General features: G+C 40.7%; 1 protein-coding gene across 5 annotated transcripts in view; it reads right to left on the reverse strand.

The window, feature by feature from the left end:
- LOC115107052 (dachshund homolog 1-like) overlaps window positions 1-987 on the reverse strand; it is a 249,987-nt gene extending 249,000 nt beyond the window's left edge. For all 5 annotated transcript variants that reach the window (XM_029630441.2, XM_029630434.2, XM_029630425.2 and 2 more), the window contains exon 1: window positions 179-987. In XM_029630441.2, the coding sequence (XP_029486301.1) occupies window positions 179-717 (539 nt within the window). In that variant the 5' untranslated portion in view covers window positions 718-987. The remainder of the gene's footprint in view (window positions 1-178) is intronic.
- Window positions 988-23,077: the final 22,090 nt, after the last annotated feature.

The following is a 23,077-nucleotide window of genomic DNA, read 5'->3' on the forward strand; positions in this document are numbered from 1 at the left end:
GTATTGCAAAAATGACCTAAAGTTCAGTCATTATAGCTAAATGACACCTGAAACATATGACTTCCACAAAATGGAAAATGTCTCCCCCTTCCTGTGTTACAGCTTTTCTACCTTGACGCCTAAGCTTCTGCTTGCGTAAAACCTATACATCAAATTAGCGTCTCTCGTCTCCACTCACCTGGCATTGGTGCAGTCATTGTACAAAGTCTCGAAGTCTTTTCTGGAGATGAGTTTGCAGCGATTGACTCCTGGCTGGATGGCCCCTAGACCTCGCAGGATGCGGACCTGCTCCACATTGCACACCACCGGTGTGATCTCCAGTCTCTTCAGCTTGGTGTACACGGTGTGCAGTCCTCCGACCAGGTGCTTCAGAAACAGATCGAACGCCTGGGGCAGGCAGATGAGTTCGCAGCCGTCCACGGTGAAAGACGCCACCTTCGCCCCCCGCAGTTCTACCATTTTACACTCGTTGTTCTGCGGGGTGTTTTCAACAGGCGACGGAGTCGAGTAGACTGGCTTGCTGGGCAGAGTCCCGGTCGAGATGCCGGGGCTACTGTTGGCGAGGAGCTCCGAGCGGAACAGGTTCTGGCCGGATGGGCCCACGGAGGGAGACGGGGAAGAAGTTGTTGACGGCGGGGACGTGGTCGCGGAAGGAGTGGATATCGAAGGCGTCTGGACCAGAGGGATTGGCTGGATCAAAGCAGCCGGTACGGCCATTGTCACCTAGGGGAAGAAGAGTAAGTTCAAAGTATAAAAAAACACTCCTGCGGAAAAAGTGCGGCAGTCGAGGAACTCCAAATGAAAGATTCCACGGGAGTTTAGCTCCTCTGATGAGTTGGGGAGTAGAAAGAGATGCTGAAAATAGGTGGTGAGTGAGGGTTTGGGCTGAGCGCGGTGGGACAATGATCAAAGATAGAAGGCGGAATGACAGGAGGAGAATGAGCAGATAAGTGCGGCTCCGCATATGCTCTGTTGATGAGTTGTGGTTGTCACAAGGTACAGAGAGGGAGGAGCTAAGGGACAGTGGAAACCCTTGAAGAAAGACAGACAGAATTTAAATATGATTATCATTTTATTGAACCTTTATTTAGTTAGGAAATTATTACAAGTCATTGTATCATATTATATAACACGTCATTATTTTATATGGCTTTCTTTAATCTAAAACATGTTTTTGAGATGTTGCATCTCATACGTAATCGCATGCGTCAAGGGACATTGAGTGCAAATACAGTGAAGGAAGGGAGACCGGGAATGACTGTAACACTTTTTAAGTGACTGTTAAGTAAACATATTAACTGATAAAAGTAGCCCTACTTTCACGCAATTATCGCTTGTCTTCTTTAAATGCACTTTTGTTTGAAAACTGAAATCAATCAAACATATTATACCTTTTTAGATTGGTTTATATTTTCAAATCACAGTTCAGTGCAATTATGTCAATTAAATTCTGCATCAGCTATGAGCATCTGGGAGACCGGCAATCCCTCCAGAATGGTCAAGCGCCATGCAACAGCTTTTTTGCCCATCGTCCTCATTCACCCGGCGCCCGCGATAGGCGGCTTTGTCAAGCATCAGCCGTGCTTCTACGGTTCGGTTCATGTGGGGATTTCTTAACAAAGCCCACCCGCCCTCTCCCTACCAGTGACACTACAGCTGCCAATCAGAAGAAATACGATTTTTTTCGCTATCAAGCCAGGGCATGCTTACCCCCTGTCACCACTTATTTTTTATTTATTTATAGATTTGTATTATTTAAGATACATTGGATGCCATTTGAAAAATGTTTGTGGAAAAGTACTGTAAATGATTGTGTGTGTGCAGTATATATCAGATAATGAGGGCCAGTCCTGGTCACCTGGATCCACTGGTGATGACCAATCCAAATCCAGTCAAATCGAATTTTATTGTCATGTATTTGCAGGCTTCTCACACAGTGCAATGGTGACAAAAGTGACATAGTAAATCAAATAAGTAACATAGAAAAGCAGTCAAATAACTGACATTGCATTTACATAACACTGAGAAAACGACTAAATCAAGTATGAGGCATGCAGATAAAAAATACAAATAAAAACTTTCGGGATAATAGTATGGACATTGTTTGCCCATGTACATTGTGAGTGGAATAAGGTACACACCATAGTTATATGAAAGTATATAATATTATTAGTGCAGTGAGGTGACATAAGAAGGGTGTGGCTTTGAGACAGGCAGGCATCAGATCCCTCTTCCTTGTGCGCAGTCGCCTCCCGCCTTCACAATCGGAGGTCCCTTTCGGGTAACGGGTGACATGAATCTGGACCCCCTCATCTGTGGCATCCCAGGTTGCAGAGTTCTTCTGAATGGCTACTAATACACAAATAAAGAACATTGAGTTACATTTGAATCTACTCAAAAGTAGAGAAAACAAGTGTAACTCATTTAATAATATCAAAACTTACTGTGACGAATGGTCTTCAGAAATAAGTCCCTGAAACAGCCCTTATTCCCTGCCCCAGTGCAGGTTGTGGCGATGTAAAAACGTCTCGGCAGAATGGAAGGTAGCAATCGCCCCACTGTCGACCTCAGGTCTTGGCACCCATTATTTTATATACAGTGTTCTGTCATTGAATGCGGCCCAAACTTGGCACCGTTGTAGTGTCTCACTTCTGGCCCTGTTTGAAACAATAATGGTACATTGAAATGAAGTAAATACTGTGCAAGAAAGAACAGATAGGCAAAGTCTCATCTGATCTAAGTGAATGTGACGTTACATACCTCCATGACTATCACATCCACATGGAGTGGTGAATACAATGCCTGGGCTAGCCATTGCCTCCACGATTTACGATGGAGTTGAGAGGCGACTAGTGTGGGCGGATTTCAGCACCAAAAGAATAGCCCACATTTACACATGACAAAACCACAACAAATGTAAGGTATTTATAGAAACAACAACAAAAAGCTTGCAGTCCCCAAATTGAAAATAAGACAAATTCCTTGCTATTGTCTTTAAGTGATAATGCCAGAGAAGCCGGTGTTTGGACGATATATTGGCACGGGTGTTGGCAAACCATGCCAATATATCCTCCAAACACCGGCTTCTCTGGTATTATCACTTTTATATAGTGGGGTACCAACATATTCAAATAATGATTTACATATTTTCATAAAAAATGTTATTTTGTTGAATTTATTCATACTATTTCATCCTTCCACAAGATATAGTCCCGACACAAATCTAGGGTTGCTACCCAAGCCGGCTGGTCCTTCGTTCTATCGGTTTGGTTGCCAGAGATGCGACCTAGTCATTCAGTCTGATTGTTCTGTATCCATGGACGCGACCCAGTCATTCAGTCTTATTGTTCTGTATCCATGGACGCGACCCAGTCATTCAGTCTTATTGTTCTGTATCCATGGACGCGAGCGACCCAGTCGTTCATTCTAAATGTTCCATTGCCATACTGGCTACCCTTGCTTGGTAGCTAGCCAACTACGGCTAACTTACAGTCACGTCAAACAGAGTAGCCAGAATAACAACAATAGCAGGATTTGCATTTGTTTAAGCTGTTTTCTAGTGACATTTATTTGAATGCATCCATAACAATGATCTAATGAGGCGAGATTTCGCCTGGTATAGAACATGTGCTCTCTCGTCAGGGCACTTGTTCAGAGGAGCTAGCCAACCACACGTCTAACACAATCTTTTCAAATGGAAGCTGGAAAGACTTAGTTTTGTTTGACCTTTTTTCAATTGACATTTCTTTGTATATATATATAAAAATGATGCCAGCTGATTCAGGATTTAGACTGCCTGAGAAACGCTCCCTGCCTGTCTGTCAGACTCCCGACACGTTCATTACTATGGGACGGCAGGAGATCGAATTTGAATATTGAAACAATGTTGCAAATGTCGGAGAGACAGGCAGCAAGGTTTATACAAATCTCAGCTAAATGTTAGTCTAAAAGAAATGTGGGATAATGTCTAGATGCTTTTTATAGTGGAGATCAAGTATATAAAGTGCCGGGCTATGTTGATGAGAAAGTGGATTGCGCAGTCAGATGGAAGTGAGTAAATAGGCATTTTAACGTCATAGATTTAGCTGGTGGTAACTTGTAGAATAGACACTGGTTGGAATGTAGTTTTAACCAAACAGCTTTCAGGATTAGACCCACCCGCCGTATAATTAATATTAACTCATGGCTAGATGGCTTTTCTTGGGCTTGTAGGTGTTTTCTGATTGGAGGCTAAATGCCAGAGATGCAAAAGCAGCCTGACAAGGGCGTATAGCGGTCCTATGAATGGGGGCTACTCGGCAGAGATCATGTCTTGAATGGCAAAGTCTTTTCACCTGCTGGTGGTAGGAATTTATAGCTTTGGGTGTAGGGAAAGTGGAAAATAGTAGGTACTTATTGGATCTGAAGACAGTTGTCATAAATGAGTACTCTGTGACAGGTGAAGTGTGAAATTGACTGATAAAACTGATTGCTTCCCATATGTTCACTTCCCTAAACTTAACACCTAATAAAGAGGAGCTTTTGGAAGTTAGTAATGCATGATGGGAATCAGGTGTCACATACATCAACATAAGTCTATTGTGACGAATGGGATAAGACTAAGATAAAAGTTGTGTGACACACTTAACTGTAGGATGGAGATGCAGAGCTGTATCTTTAAAAGTTAGACAATATATAATAACACATCTCTAGTGTTAATTATTTACACACACTGTATGTATTTATAATTCAATCATCAGAAGTATGTTGGTATTAATGTACAGCCAACTTGATTTCCAAGCTTTCTTTCCATTACTTTACAAAATAGGCAAGCAACATATTGTCTAATGAATGTATCCCACCAACAGGAAACCAAAAACCATTCTTGTACTGTATTTGTATTTGTTTTGATGTAATTACATTTTGTAACAATAAAATAAGTTCATAAGCAAACTGCATTGATTGTCATCTATACATGCAATGCACAATCATCAATAAGTAACACATTACGGTCAAATTGAATAACTTTAATTTATAACCCATTAGTAGACCGTTAAAATGTATTGTGCATGTGTAAATGGTTTATTAAATGTTGTATTTATTTAACCTTTATTTAACTAGGCAAGTCAGTTAAGAACAAATTCTTATTTACAATGATGGCCTAGGAAGGGGCAGAACATACTTTGAGTTAACACCAAATGCATTCTAGTTGTGTGTCAGATCAGCTTTAAGATAAGCAGTGTGCCTTTTAAAAATTATAATTTAGGGAAAGAGGGGGCTTGTAGTGTAAAATCAATAGCTGCTTAAAATTCATAGCCAGGCAAACTATTTGCCCTTTATGTCGCTAACCTTTTGCTTAAATATGCACCATATTAAGATTTCATTATATACAATAAATGTCACAATACTGTTTTTTGTTGCTCTTGTTGATGTTAAATTGAACCTATTTAACTAGGCAAGTCAGTTAAGAACAAATTCTTATTTACAATGATGGCCTACACCGGCCAAACCCGGACAATGCTGGGCCAATTGTGCACCGCCCCATGGGACTCCCAATCACAGCCGGTTGTGAAACAGCCTGGATTCAAACCAGAGTGTCTGTAGTGGCGCCTCTAGCACTGAGATGCAGTGCCTTGGACCGCTGCGCCACTCGGGCGTATGCCCACTATTACATTTTTGTGCATGGGTTAACTGCAAATCATTGCGTTTGTAACATCTTTCTAAAAAATCACTCTAATTAGCTTTCTTGAAGAGGAGAATAAAAGAGGAGGGGGGTGGAGATGAAGAAATTATGTAACCGCCTTGGCAAGCTGTATGGGCATTTCCTTATCAATCAGACCCTTTATCAAAACACAGTGCCCTTAGAAGAAGAAGAAAAACACCATGTTTTGTGTGATACCCACTGTTATTCTCAATCCAATGCAGCTGTCCAGTATGTACTGTGGTGTTAGTGCCTGTAGCTCTATCATACCTCATAAGCCTTCACATGAGATTTTACCAATTGTAGACAACATGGTTTCTCTGTATATTTTCTTTATGTCAAGCCTTGAAAAGTTGTACAAGAGCTTGAAATGTATCAGTGCACGTGTCACGCCACGATCTGTTTCACCTGTCTTTGTGATTGTCTCCACCCACCTCCAGGTGTCACCTATTTTCCCCATTAGTCCCTGGTATTTACTCTGATGTTCCCTGTTTGTCTGTTGCTAGTTCGTCTTGTCAAGTCAACCAATGAAGATTGATATGTTTTTTGTTAGAATTAAAGTAGAATTACAGTAACTGACTGTGGAAAACATGTGTTAATGTTGTCATTTCTCCCTACTACAACTAGCAGGTAGAACAGTGTTGCAATGATCAACCCTGACAACCGTCATGACATGTACTTGGTTGCCAGTCTTGCCAAGAAAATTAGTGTTGCAAACAAATGAGTACTGTCCAACTGTAATCACCTCAAAAGACTTCTGCATGATCAATGACACCATATAATGTTTGATGTAGTAATGTATTCACCCCATAAAGCTTTGATAAAACAATGTTGAAAAGCAATTTCAATTAAATTAATTTAAATGTCAATTCTCATGGTTAGGATTTTTCTATAATTGGCTATTTAATTAAAATAATTTTCATAGTCATTAATATAGCCAGCAACTTGTAGTGCTCTGACGTGTTTTAATTACATTGTATTAACAAAATTGATATGCTTTAGAAAGCATGGTGAATAAGAAATAATTAGACCAATCATATATCATCCCCTTATGGACATTAAGTGTATCACAATATAATTGATGAACTAAAAACACCAGGGAGATGAATAAGTTTAATTGTGCCGAGTTGGTGTACGCTGCGCCGAACAAAGAATCATGCCCACCATATATTACATTTCAGCCGCAATTTATTATCCGCAACATCACTTAGCACTTGGTGGTCAACCACTTTCCCCTATGATGACATGACACTTGAAAGCAGCAGTGATGGGCTACATACATCCCAAATGGTACCCTATTCCATATATAGTGCACTACTTTTCACCAGAGCCCTATAGACCCTGGTCAAAACTACTGCACTATATAGAGAATAGGGTGCCATTTGAGACAGACACAGTGATATTGTGTAGTCTTTTAAAATGTCCCTTCACCCAACATTCATTAATCACCCAACCACTCTTCTACACAAGGCTAATGAGGAAGAAGGATCTTTATTATTTGTTTCTCCAAGGTTAAGCTGGCTTGACCCTATCTTTCCTGCTATGCCACCACCACCATCCAATGCAATCATGCCAGTTGAGCCGAAAGAAAGAAAGATGTCAGAGTGAAAAGAGGACCTTGCCAATGGCTGTGTTTGGGTTTCAGTGGCTTTTTTCCCTTACTTTTTCTTCTTCGAACTCAACAGATTTGCTACGATAAAGTTTTATGATAGATTTCCAGCAGATAGTACTTGAAGATAAAGGTAGATTCAATGATACGGCATTACCACACGAAGCGGTGCAACTTCTGACACAAACAAAGAGAGTATGAAGCACGAGGCTGATCTCGCCAGCATTTGTTGTCACACAGCTATCACGTTGTATGAAGGGGAGGGAAGTCCTATGTACATGCACAGGTGCTTATTAGTATGCTAACGAGTTCAGCCTTGTTTCAAAATTTCTCTGCAATATCTTTGGCTTCACTGTATCTCAGTTCAAGTGACAGTTTTTGCAATACCTTCTCCATATAGTCCACACTGATGAGCAGTGCAAAAAGAAAGGAGATAAGGGAGACCATTGAAAATAATAGGTAAAGAACCTGGGGGCCTTCAGGGAAGCGGATGCCTCTAATACAGAATTGTGGGAATTGAAGTCCATCTGGTCCTGTGGTGTCATTGCTCACCTGCAGCAAGAGGAGTGTTAATGCCTATCCCTCTCATCACATTCATCATCATCATCCATGACACCATACAATCAATTGCATTCAAAATATCAAATTACAGGAGAGGTGGTGGTTGTGCATAATGAAAAAGAGAGAGAGTGAGTTTGTGAAAGATTGTAAACATACCTCTTTAACACAACTACAAATCTACATCCATACAGCCTTTTGAGTTTAGCCAGCAGAATGCTCCTACACACACATGCAAATGCGCACGCACACGCACACAAAAGCACAACCCCTCTGGTCATATCACTCCTCAAAAGAGAATAGAACAAGCCAAGAGAGAACTCGTTTAATTTTCAGAGAAGTCGACCCCACAGATTAAGAAAAGAAAAGACGTACAATTAGACAAGTCATAATAGCTCGAGCCTCTGTTTCAATGTCTTACTGTTTTGTTATATTTCAGTTATATTTCAGTCTTCTGTAATGCATATAAAACATTTCAACTCTATATCTGACATGGTACATGTGTCTTCTTTTTTTTAAGCCCATAACCGTGTGTGAGGTGCATACTTTTTTCTCAAAGTAGATAAAGTAGATAAATAATAATAAATACTCTGTGTGACCATGATTTAGCCCACTGCAGAAAAAGTTATTCATGTGAAATACTATGAGAACATTAATTTAAATCACCAAAACACGTAATATTTATTCTTATTTTAGTTGTTTTAACAACCAGTTAATACACGTTGATCACCTGGAAAGAGAAACATGCAGCCTATTAGGTCACACGTGTTTGGTATGTGTGCACAAAACCTGTTGTTGTGCACTGTCCAGTAGCCTATATAACTCTTTATGTTCTTGTATGTAACTATCAGGAAGTACAACTACAATGTGATCAAGTTAAACAAGTAAAACGCTAAAGTAGATAAAAATAAATGTAAATTATTATATTTTATTCTTCATTGATGAAGAGGGTAATCTGGCCATTTCCTGGTTGGCAAACCGTGGGTGAGGTCAAGAGCACAGTTAATAGCTCCCCCTTCACAGTAGAAGGCTGAAACAAGGTTCTAAAGACTGTTGACATCTAGTGGAAGTCTTAGGAAGTGCAATATGACCCCATAGACACTGTATATTGGATAGGCAATGACTTGAAAAACTACAAACCTCAGATTTCCCAATTCCTGGTTGGATTTTTTTCTCAGGTTTTTGCCTGGCATATGAGTTCTGTTATACTCACAGACATCATTCAAACAGTTTTAGAAACTTCAGAGTGTGTTCTATCCATTATACTAATAATAATATGCATATATTAGCAACTGAGACTGAGGAGCTGGCCGTTTACAATGGGCACCTTTGTTTCCCATAGTTCTTGACCAGGTTTACACACACTGCAGCAGGGATTTTGGCCCACTCCTCCATACAGACCTTCTCCAGATCCTTCAGGTTTCGGGGCTGTCGCTGGGCAATACGGACTTTCAGCTCACTCCAAAGATTTTCTATTGGGTTCAAGTCTGGAGACTGGCTAGGCCACTCCAGGACCTTGAGAGGCTTCTTGGGGATCCACTCCTTAGTTGCCCTGGCTGTGTGTTCGGGTTGTTGTCATGCTGGAAGACCCAGCCACGACCCATCTTCATTACTCTTACTGAGGGAAGAAGGTTGTTGGCCAAGATCTCGCGATACATGGCCCCATCCATCCTCCCCTCAATACGGTGCAGTCGTCCTGTCCCCTTTGCAGAAAAGTATCCCCAAAGAATGATGTTTCCACCTCCATGTTTCACGGTTGGGATGGTGTTCTTGGGGTTGTACTCATCCTTCTTCTTCCTCCAAACACGGCAAGTGGAGTTTACACCAAAAGGCTGGCAAACTTCAGACGGGCCTGGACATGCGCTGGTTTGAGCATGGGGACATTGCGTGCGCTGCAGGATTTTAATCCATGATGGCGTAGTGTGTTATTAATGGTTTTCTTTCAGACTGTGGTCCCAGCTCTCTTCAGGTCATTGACCAGGTCCTGCCGTGTAGTTCTGGGCTGATCCCTCCCCTTCCTCATGATCATTGATGCCCCACGAGGTGAGATCTTCCATGGAGCCCAAGACCGAGGGTAATTGACCGTCATCTTGAACTTCTTCGATTTTCTAATAATTGTGCCAACAGTTGTTGCCTTCTCACCAAGCTGCTTGCCTATTGTCCTGTAGCCCATCCCAGCCTTGTGCAGGTCTACAATTTTATCCCTGATGTGCTTACACAGCTCCCTGGTCTTGGCCATTGTGGAGAAGTTGGAGTCAGTTTGATTGAGTGTGTCTTTTGTACAGGTAACGAGTTCAAACAGGTGCAGTTAATACAGGTAATGAGTGGAGAACAGGAGGGCTTCTTAAAGAAAAACTAACAGGTCTGTGAGAGCTGGAATTCTTACTGGTTGGTAGGTGATCAAATACTTATGTCATGCAATAAAATGCTAATTAATTACTTAAAAATCATACAATGTGATTTTCTGCATTTTTGTTTTAGATTCCGTCTCTCACAGTTGAAGTGTACCTATGATAACTATTACAGACCTCTACATGCTTTGTAAGTAGGAAAACCTGCAAAATCGGCAGTGTATAAAATACTTGTTCTCCCCACTGTATGTAAACAACATTCTAAAGATTGATTCAGTACATCGTTTGACATGTTTCTACTGACTGTTACAGAACTTTTGGACACTTCGTCACGTTATAGTAGACGCGCTTTGTGACTTTGGAATTGTTTACCAAACGCGCTAACAAAAGTAGCTAATAATGGACATTTTCGAACAAATCAAGCATTTATTGTGGACCTGGGATTCATAGGACTGCATTCTGATGAAGGTCATCAAAGGTAAGGAAACATTTATCATGTATTTTCTGGTTTCTGTTGACTCCAACATGGCGGCTAATTTGGCTTCTGTTCTGAGCGCCGTCTCAAATTATTGCATGGGTTGCTTTTTCCGTAAACTTTTTTTGAAACCTGACACAGCGGTTGCATTAAGGAGAGGTATATCTATAATTCCATGTGTATAACTTGTATTATCATCTCCATTTATGATGAGTATTTCTGTTGAAACGATGTGGCTGTGCAAAATCACTTTATGTTTTTGGAACTAGTGAATTTAATAAGCCAATGTTAACTCAGATTTTTTAAATATAAATATGAACTTTATCAAACAAAACATGCATGTATTGTGTAAACATGAAGTCCTATGAGTGTCATCCGATGAAGATAAGGTTAGTGATTCATTTTATCTCTATTTCTGCTTTTTGTGAATGATATATTTCACTGGAAAATGGCTGTGCTTATTGTGGTTTGGTGGAGACCTAACATAATCATTTGTAGTGCTTTTGCTGAAAAGCATATTTGAAATCAGACACTTTGGTGGGATTAACAACGAGAATAGCTTTAAAATGGTATGAGACACATGTATGTTTGGGGAATGTTAATTATGAGATTTTTGATGTTTTGAAAATGGCGCCCTACACTTTGACTGGCTGTTGTCAAATCGCTCCCGTTAACGGGATTGCAGCCATAATAAGTTAATGAACGATACTGGTAAAGCTTATCCCTGGGGATGTATATGATTATACTCCAATGTTCTGTTTATGCATTATAGGTTGCAATGTGCAGAAATTCTCCACCATTTCCTGGTTGATAAAATTCGAATAGTTCACCTAATTTCAGTTTATGAAACAAAACATGCAGTCATTGTGTAGAGAATCATTGTACCATCTTTTCCATAACCAAAAATATTGTATTATTGAAGATGGTGTACAACATCGAAAGTAAGAGATGCTAAAACAAAACTTAAGAATGGGAAGCATAGAAATACCACACATAGAACAGATCTACCTCTTCTTTCTCTTCATTTCAATGAAGAAGAAGGACGGGGGTGTATGTTTCATGATTAACGACTCATGGTGTAATAGTGATAAAATACAGGAACTCAAGTCCTTTTGTTCACCCGAACTTGAATACCTCACAATCAAATGCCGACTGTATTATCTCCCAAGAGAATTCTGTTCGGTTATAGTCACAGCTGTGTATATCCCCCCTCAAGCCGATACCACGACAGCCCTCAAAGAACTTCACTGGAAAGAACTTCATGTGGAAACCACATATCCTGAGGCCACATTTAATGTATCTGGGGATTTTAACAAAGCAAATTTGGTCTGACCAATCGGAATCAACGCTGCAAGACTGTTTTGATCACGCAGACTGCTGGTATATGTTCCGGGTAGCCTCCGAGAATAATATCGTATACGCTGATACGGTGACTGAGTTTATCAAGAAGTGTATAGGAGATGTTGTACCCACTGTGAATATTAAGTCCAACCCTAACCAGAAACCGTGGGTGGCAGCATTCGCATAAAACTGAAAGTGCGAACCATCACATTTAACCATGGCAAGGTGACTGGGAATATGGCAGGAGTGTTTACGGACATGTTCAATTGCTCCCTATCCCAGTTTACTGTCTCCACATGCTTCACGATGTCCACCATTGTTCCTGTACCCAAGAAAGCAAACTGAATTAAATGACTATCGCCCTGTGGCACTCACTTCTGTCATCATGAAGTACTTTGAGAGTCACGGATCATATCACCTCTACTTTACCTGACACCCTAGACCCACTTCAATTTGCTTACCGCCCCATTAGATCCACAGATGATGCAATCACCATCGCACTGCACACTGCCCTATCCCATCTGGACAAGAAGACCTATACCTATGCCAGAATGCTGTTCATTAACTATTGCTCAGCATTCAACACCATAGTACCCTCCAAGCTCATCAAGCTGGAGGCCTTGGGTCTCAACCCTGCCCTGTGCAACTGGGTCCTGGACTTTGACGGGCCGCCCCCAGGTAGTGATGGTAGGAAAAAACACCTTCACTTCGCTGATACGCAACACTGGGCCCAACAAGGATACGTGCTCTGCTCCATCCTGTACTCCCTGTTCACAAATGACTGCGTGGCCCTGCACACCTCCAGCTCAATCATCAAGTTTGCAGATGGCACAACAGTAGTAGTAGCCTGAATACCAACAATGACGAGACAGCCTACAGGGAGGAGGTGAGGGCCCTGGGAGTGTGGTGCCAAGAAATCTCTCACCCAACATCAGCAAAACAAAGGAGCTGATCGTAGACTTCAGGAAACAGCAGAGGGAGCACCCCCTATCCACATCGACGGGACTGCGGTGGAGAAGGTGGAAAGCTTCAAGTTCCTCTGCGTACATATCACTAACAAACTGAAATGGTCCACCCACACAGACAGTGTGGTGAAGAAGGCACAACAGCGCCTCTTCAACCTCAGGAGGCTGAAGAAATTTGACTTGACACCTAAAATACAAACTTTTACAGGTGCACAACTGAGAGCATCCTGTCGGGCTACAGTGGGGCAAAAAAGTATTTAGCCAGCCACCAATTGTGCATGTTCTCCCACTTAAAAAGATGAGAGAGGCCAGTAATTGTCATCACAGGTACACTTCAACTATGACAGACAAAATGAGAATTATTTTCCCAGAAAATCACATTGTAGGATTTTTAATAAATTTATTTGCAAATTATGGTGGAAAATAAGTATTTGGTCACCTACAAACAAGCAAGATTTCTGGCTCTCACAGACCTGTAACGTCTTCTTTAAGAGGCTCCTCTGTCCTCCACTCGTTACCTGTATTAATGGCACCTGTTTGAACTTGTTATCAGTATAAAAGACACCTGCCCACAACCTCAAACAGTCACACTCCAAACTTCACTATGGCCAAGACCAAAGAGCTGTCAAAGGACACCAGAAACAAAATTTTAGACCTGCACCAGGCTGGGAAGACTGAATCTGCAATAGGTAAGCAGCTTGGTTTGAAGAAATCAACTGTGGGAGCAATTATTAGGAAATGGAAGACATACAAGACCACTGATAATCTCCCTCGATCTGGGGCTCCACGCAAGATCTCACCCCGTGGGGTCAAAATTATCACAAGAACGGTGAGCAAAAATCCCAGAACCACACGGGGGGACCTAGTGAATGACCTGCAGAGAGCTGGGACCAAAGTAACAAAGCCTACCATCAGTAACACACTACGCCGCCAGGGACTCAAATCCTGCAGTGCCAGACGTGTCCCCCTGCTTAAGCCAGTACATGTCCAGGCCCGTCTGAAGTTTGCTAGAGAGCATTTGGATGATCCAGAAGAAGATTGGGAGAATGTCATATGGTCAGATGAAACCAAAATATAACTTTTTGGTAAAAACTCAACTCGTCGTGTTTGGAGGACAAAGAATGCTGAGTTGCATCCAAAGACACCATACCTACTGTGAAGCACGGGGGTGGAAACATCATGCTTTGGGGCTGTTTTTCTGCAAAGGGACAAGGACGACTGATCCGTGTAAAGGAAAGAATGAATGGGGCCATGTATCGTGCGATTTTGAGTGAAAACCTCCTTCCATCAGCAAGGGCTTTGAAGATGAAACGTGGCTGGGTCTTTCAGCATGACAATGATCCCAAACACACTGCCCGGGCAATGAAGGAGTGGCTTCGTAAGAAGCATTTCAAGGTCCTGGAGTGGCCTAGCCAGTCTCCAGATCTCAACCCCATAGAATTTTTTTGGAGGGAGTTGAAAGTCTGTGTTGCCCAGCAACAGCCCCAAAACATCACTGATCTAGAGGAGATCTGCATGGAGAAATGGGCCAAAATACCAGCAACAGTGTGTGAAAACCTTGTGAAGACTTACAGAAAACGTTTGACCTCTGTCATTGCCAACAAAGGGTATATAACAAAGTATTGAGATAAACTTTTGTTATTGACTAAATTCTTATGTTCCACCATAATTTGCAAATAAATTGATTAAAAATCATACAATTTGATTTTCTGGATTTTCTTTCTCATTTTGTCTGTCATAGTTGAAGTGTACCTATGATGACAATTACAGGCCTCTCTCATCTTTTTAAGTGGGAGAACTTGCACAATTGGTGGCTGACTAAATACTTTTTTGCCCCACTGTATATCACTGCCTGGTACGGCAACTGCACTGCCGCAACCGCAGGGCTTTCCAGAGGGTGGTGCGGTCTGCCCAATGTATCACTGGGGGAAAACTACCTGCCCTCCAGGACATCTGCAGCATCCGATGTCACCAGAAGGCCAAAAAGATAATCAAGGAAAACAACTACCCGAGCCACCACCTGTTCGGTCAGTACAGGTGCATCAAAGCTGGGACCGAGAGACTGAAAAACAGCTTCCATCTCAAGGCCATCAGACTGTTAAATTCTGTTAAGTAGCCATCACTAGCACAGAGGCAGCTGCCCTATATATATAGACTTGAAATCACTGGCCACTTTAATAATGTAACATTAGTCACTTTAATAATGTTTACATATTTTGCATTACTCATCTCATATGTATGTATTGTATTCTATCCTATTCAACTGTATCTTAGTCTATATTACTGTTTGATATAATGCATTGTTAGAGTTAGAAACACAAGCATTTCGCTACACCTGCAATAACCGCTAATCTGCTAAACACGTGTATGTGACAAATAAAATATGATCTGATTTTGATTGGAATGACAGATCTATGACTCTCATTTCTATGTGAATTTGGTCAGGTAGCCAAATAAGTTACATATTGCAGCTTTAAGCATGGTACGTACATTTATTGAAATCTGTGCTAGATAAATACATGTATATTTATAATCTGAAGACATTTAGATTATAATTCATGTCTGTGAAATGTTAATTGATCATTGTATCACGTCTTCTTCCTATTGGCTGATGCATTATGGGTAGTGTTATTTAAACACTGTCATTTTCTTGTTTGAGAGGAAGGAGCGTTGAAATATGGCGGAAGCGGACGCTGATGTGAAGCGTGAATATAATGGCGGGGGAATCAAGGAGAATTGTAATATTGTCCAATAGAAAAAAATAGAAAACAAAGTAGCATACGGTGATGAGAATGTCCCTCCTTATTTTGTAGGAGTACATTTTGTTAATGAGGAGCAGCTGATTGGAAGGCTGTGAGGATCACAAGAGGCGGGCTTGTTTTGATTTTTTTTGTGTTGCGTCCCACCCGATTTGACAAGTTTGATTTGTCCTGTGTGTCTCTTCGGAACAGGGCACCCAACAATATTTGTTGTCGATGTTGCAGAGAGGAAAAATATACCTGGAGTGATTGATTCTTGACAGATAAATTGTGGGTACTTAAGAAAACGTGAAGAGTCTATCTGTTCTTTTGTTTTTTGAAATGGAGTCTCTCCCTACTCAAGTGCAGTTGGGATATATAAACTACAGAGTCAGAGCTTTTGTTCCAAGACCAATGCAGTGTGATCACTGTAAAGCTTTTAGACATGTTTCAAGTGTTTGCAGAAGGGAGTAGCTGAGATGTTCAAGTTGTGATGAAAATGTGACATGTTGCAATTGTGTTGGGAACCATGAAGCCACATCTTAGGAATGCCAAAAAAGGGTGAAAGAGAATGGGGTGGCCAAAGTCAGGGCTTTCCAGAGCATTTCATATGCAGTGGCTGTTTGAGGTTTTGAATGGTGCTTGAAGAGTGCATGGTGGTGGATAGGCCTTCACTGATGGCTGCAGGTGTTGCCATTCAACAGCAGGACCCAGATATCTTGAAGGTGGAATTTGTGGCCTTTATAGCTATGGTGATTAATGGCGCTGCCAATGTGGAGAGGAAGTCCAGGAAAATAGATATCATTGTGCATGCGTCGGAATGGTTCCTGGGACTGGAAGACTTCTCGGCGGAGGAGTTGCATGGAGTATTGTCACAAGCCGTATCACCCTCTCAGGTCATAGAGCCTGAGAAGGGAGATTTGACGGAAGGAAGAAGTGGAGGTTTGAGAGTTTTGGTTTATCAATGTGTTTTTTTATTGTTCTATTTTGGGAGGATTAAGTTTGTTTTCCCTATCATGTATGGGTTTTATTTCTCTCTTGTTTTTTTCAATCCCATCCAGCTGGTGGCAGTAATACACCTTTTGGGGTTGTAGTCTGCCATAAATCCCAAGAAGAACAATGTTTGAGGACAGCGAACAGGTCAGCATGCTGCAGGGTTTTCATGATCGAGTCTGGGTTTTGAGAGTGCTATTTGATTCAGCTTGAGGCCGACATTGTGTTCAAATGCTGTTTTTTTAAGTTCTCAAAATCTGTTGCAGACAAACCAGTTTAAAGTCTATAAGTTTACCAAACGCATAAGTAATTATCAAGTAGAGAACAGTCGTAAAAGTTAAATATATTTTTACAAATTAGAAATCAGTCATATCAAAAGTGATGTTAGCTTTGCATTGTGAAAAGCAAATACTTCAGATGAACATGTATTTCTAGATGAAATACTGTTTGGTGACAAAAAAAACTGTGTGTTGTACTTAGTCAAGTGAAAATGTGCTTAGAGTTTTGAAACACTGCCTTTTTTATGATCCGTTTTGAGTTTAGTACTAAGTGTTGTGAAAATGTGCCACAGCGATTGACAAAAACGGTAACATATCTCAGACCTGGGTTCAAATACTACTTGAAATCATTTAAAATACCAATCATTTATTGAGCTTGCCTTGCGCAATGGAACCAAAATAATAGTAGCAAAACTGCAAACCCTACCCGTCTTGCACTCCAGGGGGCAGGCTATAGCAAACTTTAGAGAGTATTTGAAATACTTAAAATAGTTTTTGAACCCAGGTTTAATGTAGCCAGGCTTACAAAGAGAGAGAGAGGTTTGTGGATATCTATATTGTAGTGGGCAAGTAGGTAAGACCAAGAATCAGAACATTAATAATGTCTCCATAACCCACCTCTAACTTCTTCATTGGATGTCATGCACCTTAAATATAGCTAGGCTCACATAGAGACAGTCATTTGTGGATATTTAAATTGTAGTGGCGAGAAGGGAAATCTGTTTAAACAGCAGTAATTACCGGCCATTGTCAGTCTCGCGGTGTTGTGCTCATTCTGCCACAGCCGCAGTGATTAAAATGAATCCCCATCGATTTCTCCATGACTGCACTGGCAGGAGTGATCCCGTGACCTTTCTCCATTGATTGAACATAACAATCACAATTCAATTGTAATGCAAAGAGAACATTTGTTAGAATGCATGATCCATTTCCCGGGCCTTGTGAAGGGTAATCAATGGAGTGACTCTTTGGAGTATTCCCACTACGATATAGCAAGGAGAGTCTGAGGAGCGGAATGGCGAACGAGATTTCTACTTTTCATTTCACATTGCATCCTTGCCCTACCTTTCGTTGTGGCTGGCAACGTGACATTCTTGATCCGCAGCTCAAAATGACCATATATATCACTGTATCCACTAAAAGCCAGTAAGCACAACTATTCAACAATGACAGAAACTTTTCTTCTAAAACATATTACACTTAAATTAAAAAGCATGTGCAAAAATTATAGGGTTTATTTTCTCGTATGTAGGCTACGCATTTTAGCTTCAAGACAAAAGCACAGACTTGCTAACACAGCATGTACTTGTCAAGTATCTTTAGCCTATTAAAATTGTAGGATTAACCCTCTCATACGAATATAAAAGTACAGTAGGTCTACCTTACAACATTACAACAAACCAGACTTCATTTTGATCAAAATCATGTAAATAGTTACATGAGGTAAAAGCAAATTGCATCTGAAAATGTGGGTATAAGTGTGACAAGCTGTTTTATATGGAAGCTCATACCCGCCACCCCAAAAATGAAATGCCTCATTTGTCAACGTGCACAATTTGTCTGTGCTTCAGTCTGATCAACTGTAGCCTATTGATAACAGCCACAGCTGCAGGTAGCCTAGAGAAGCCTATGCACTCTGATCCCATCTGGGCCTGGCCAGGGGAAACAAAACGTCATGTTTTGTAGACTAAGCTATGTGTTTATCACCTAAAATAGGCAAATTTATTTGTTTTCTGAGAAAATATGATCAAATTCTGTATATATTAAAACTTCAGGTGGCAAGGCTTCCTCTGCCATTTTAATCCAGAATTATTGACTGGAATTAATCAATCAACACAATAGTGATGACATATAGTGTCTTTTTAATTACAGACGCAAAGGCCTACACGATGCCCTGATAGTTTTATTGTCCAATCGCAGTTGTTGTCTCGTTAGCTGTGTAAAGGGTTTTAATGTTTTCATCCTCCCTATTACCTGATTAGAAAAATAATCTGGTCCCATCATAGGTCATATTCATACGCTTTTTTTACAGCTGATTTATTACTGTCATACGCTAAAACTAGGGCCTGGTTAGGTTATCCTGCCCCCCCCACGATGGGAACTGTGGTGCCACCTCTAAAATCACCACACAATATTACAAATGAAATAAACATATCCTATTTGTATAATCTACATTTGACATGTTTTTGGTGGTTGGGATAGGCTTCCATAGTTTTATGTGGCTCAGTGCAGGCATTAGTTGCTGTAACAAATTAAGAATGTAACAGGCTGTTACTGCAATTTCAAGAAAAACATCTATAAAACAATTCTAGAATATTAGGAAAATGTCTATACATTTCAGCTATTATTATTTATACTTTACGAGTGTTGGCTCAACGAAGAAAATTCTGTTTACACTACCCTGCTTCAAGGGAGGAAACTGTCTGGTGAGTGTCATGCACTACCTCAATAAGTAGTGGTGGAGACGTAGCAGGTACACAAGTTTACATTTGAGTAATACACTATACGTATATACAAAAGTATGTGGGCACCCCTTCAAATGAGTGGATTCAGCTATTTCAGCCACACCCGTTTCTGACAGGTGTATAAAATCGAGCACTCTGCCATGCAATCTCCATTCACAAACATTGGCAGTAGAATGGCCTGGACAACTGTAAGTGCTGTTTTCGTGAAGTGGAAAAATCAAGGAGCCACAACGGCTCAGCCGCAAAGTGGTAGGCCACACAAGCTCACAGAACGGGGACCGCCGAGTGCTGAAAAATTCTAAATCAATTAAAATGAGTCTGTCCCCCGGTTGCAAGATTCACTACCAAGTTCCAAACTGCTTCTGGAAGCAACGTCATGGTGTAAATGGTGTAAAGCTCGCCGCCATTGAACTCTGGAGCAGTGGAAACAAGTTCTCGGGAGTGATCAACCACGCTTCACCATCTGGCAGTCCGATGGATGAATCTGGATTCGGCGGATGCCAGGAGAACACTACCTGCCCCAATGCACAGTGCCAACTGTAAAGTTTTGTGAAGGAGGAATAACGGTCTTGGGCTGTTTTTCATGGTTCGGGCTAGGCCCCTTAGATCCAGTGGGGGGAAATAACCCCACAGCATACAAATACCGTAGTGCCAAGTCTAGGTCCAAAAGGCTTCTTAACAGCTTCTAATCCCAAGTCAAAAGACTGCTGAACAGCTAATTAAATGGCTACCTGGACTATTTACTTTTACCCCTTTTTCTCCCCAATTTCGTGGTATCCAATTGGTAGTTAGTCTTGCCTCATCGCTACAACTCCCATATGGACTCGGGAGAGGCAAAGGTTGAGAGCCATGCTTCCTGCAAACCACAACCAAACCAAGCCGCACTGCTTCTTAACACAATGCCCGCTTAACCCGGAAGTCAGCCACACCAATGTGTTGGAGAAAACACTGTACACCTGGCAACCGTGTCCATCGTGCATGCATCCAGCCCACCACAGGAGTCGCTAGAGCGCAATGGGACAAGGACATCCCTGCCGGCCAAACCCTCCCCTAAACTGGACGACACTGGGCCAATTGTACGCCGCCCCATAGGTCTCCCGGTCACGGCCGGCTATGACAGAGCCTGGACTCGAACCAGGATCTCTAGTGGTACAGCTAGCAACCGCAATGCAGTGCCTTAGACCAGGGTTGAAATATGCTACTCTGTCTATGTTTACTGTTGTGCTTTCGCCGAAAAGCCTTTTGTGAATCCAGCCAACATGTCAGATTTCAAACGAGTGTAGCTTTAATTCGGTATCTTACATGTGTGATTTAACCTCTTGGATATAGGGGGCGCTATTTTAATTTTTGGATGAAAAACTTTCCCGTTTTAAGATATTTTGTCAGGAAAAGATGCTCGAATATGCATATAATTGACAGCTTTGGAAAGAAAACACTCTGACGTTTCCAAAACTGCAAAGATATTGTCTGTGAGTGCCACAGAACTGATGTTACAGGCGAAACCCAGATAAAAATCCACTCAGGAAGTGCCGCATTTTTTGAAACCGCCTCATGCCAATGACTCCTTATATGGCTGTGAAGGAGCTAGGAGTCAGCTTACATTTTCCACGTTTTCCCCAAGGTGTCTGCAGCATTGTGACGACTTTTTAGGCATTTCCATTGGAGAATGGCTGTAAGAGACCATATAGGGCAAGTGGTCGCATGGTGTCTCCCGGAGAAAACCTTGCGTAAAATACTGAGGTAGCCATTTTTCCAATCGTTTCTTAGGAGAAACCAACTGCCTCGACGGATATATTATCGAATACATATGTTAAAAACACCTTGAGGATGGATCCTAAACAACGTTTGCCGTGTTTCTGTCGATATTATGGAGCAAATTTTGTAGTATTTGAAGTAGTTGAAGTATTTTTCGGTCGATTTCTCAGTCAACAAAAATATTATTTTTTGAAAAAAGGAACATTTGCTATCTAACTGGGAGTCTCCTGAGTGAAAGCATCTGAAGTTCTTCAAAGGTAAATTATTGAATTTGGTTGCTTTTCTTTTTTTTGTGAAAATGTTGCCTGCTGCCAGCAGAGCCTAGCATAGCATTATGCCATGCTAAACTTACACAAATGCTTGTCTAGCGTTGGCTGTAACGCATATTTGGAAAAATCTGAGATGACAGTGTTGTTAACAAAAGGCTAAGCTTGTGTTTGAATATATTTATTTCATTTCATTGCCGATTTTCATGAATAGAAAAAGTTGCGTTATGCTAATGCATTATAGTTGAAGTATTTTTCGGTCGATTTATTAGCGGAAGATTTCATATGCTTTTTTTGTGTGTGGGGGGTCAAAACGGCAGTAATAAAACTGTTGGAAATAAACATGTTAATGCATTAACTAAAACAGCTGTATCGTTAGAGCCGTAGAATACATTTTTGTTCCACAAACAGATTTGAATAGCAGATTTGATTTGATTTGAGAGAAGATGATGTCATACCCTCTAACTGTTTTTCTAACTTGTTGGGGAAGTGGTTAACATATCAGTTGTTTATAAAAAGTTACAGAAATTGTTGTTGATGTGGTTACTAAAACAGCTGTAGCAAAGGGGTCAAAGTAGCTCATTTGTCTCAAAGTTGCATTGTTGCATGAATGGAATGAATGGAGTGAATGGAGCCTTTTAGAATCTTTAGGAAATGCCATGAAAGTGAATGAAGATTTACAAAATGTTTAGTAGTTTAAAAAGCATAAAATATATCAAAAGTTGTGTACAAACACAATATTCCAGAGCAATCTGTACATTTGAAAGTTTGAATGATAAGGTAGGAGGAATAACATTCCAAATAATAACAAGAAGAAGTATGACGGAAATTTAAAATGGGACGTTTGCTTTGCTAGAACCATTATTAATAGTAACTATAATAAGTCAGAAGTATTACAAAGATTTAGAATGGGACGCTTGCTTTGCTAGAACCATTATTAATAATAACTATAATAAGTCAGAAGTATGATGAAGATTTAGAAAAGGACGTTTCCTTATGAAGACCCATTAGTAATGTACAAATATTGTACAATCCTGCTGTGCAAAGCTCTTATCCAGAAAGACTCACAGCTGCCAAAGGTGATTCTAACATGTATTGACTTAGGGGGTTAAGGTCTTATCTAATCAAGATATATTAGTGATTTATTTATTTTTATTTATTTTTTACAAATGTTTGAATTTTTCTTCCATTTTGACACTACAGAGTATTTTGTGTAGATTGTCGAGAAAAATGACAAATAAATCAAATTGAATTACACTTTGTAACATACTTTATGAAAGCACTCTGTATATCTGACTTTACTAAGTGAAAACCACCACTTGCACTGCATATTCCAAGTAATGCATGACTAAAGCCATAAAACTGTAATATACCACACATACATAACATCTCATTCCGTCTTTAAAAGCTTCTCTTGATCATGTCTTTCAAAACCTTTTTATGATAAAGTGTGTATGCGAACGATGTCCTTAAGGGATTTATTTTTAGAATCGGGAGATTATAGTTTACACGGATATTAAAACGATTAGACCAGTCAGCTCTCTGAAGGCAGTTTATCTAATGGGGAAAATGTGCTATGCTAATTGAGAAATTCTGATGGATA

The sequence above is a fragment of the Oncorhynchus nerka genome, linkage group LG3 (assembly GCF_034236695.1).
Source record: "Oncorhynchus nerka isolate Pitt River linkage group LG3, Oner_Uvic_2.0, whole genome shotgun sequence".
In the NCBI taxonomy this organism is placed as follows: domain Eukaryota; kingdom Metazoa; phylum Chordata; class Actinopteri; order Salmoniformes; family Salmonidae; genus Oncorhynchus; species Oncorhynchus nerka.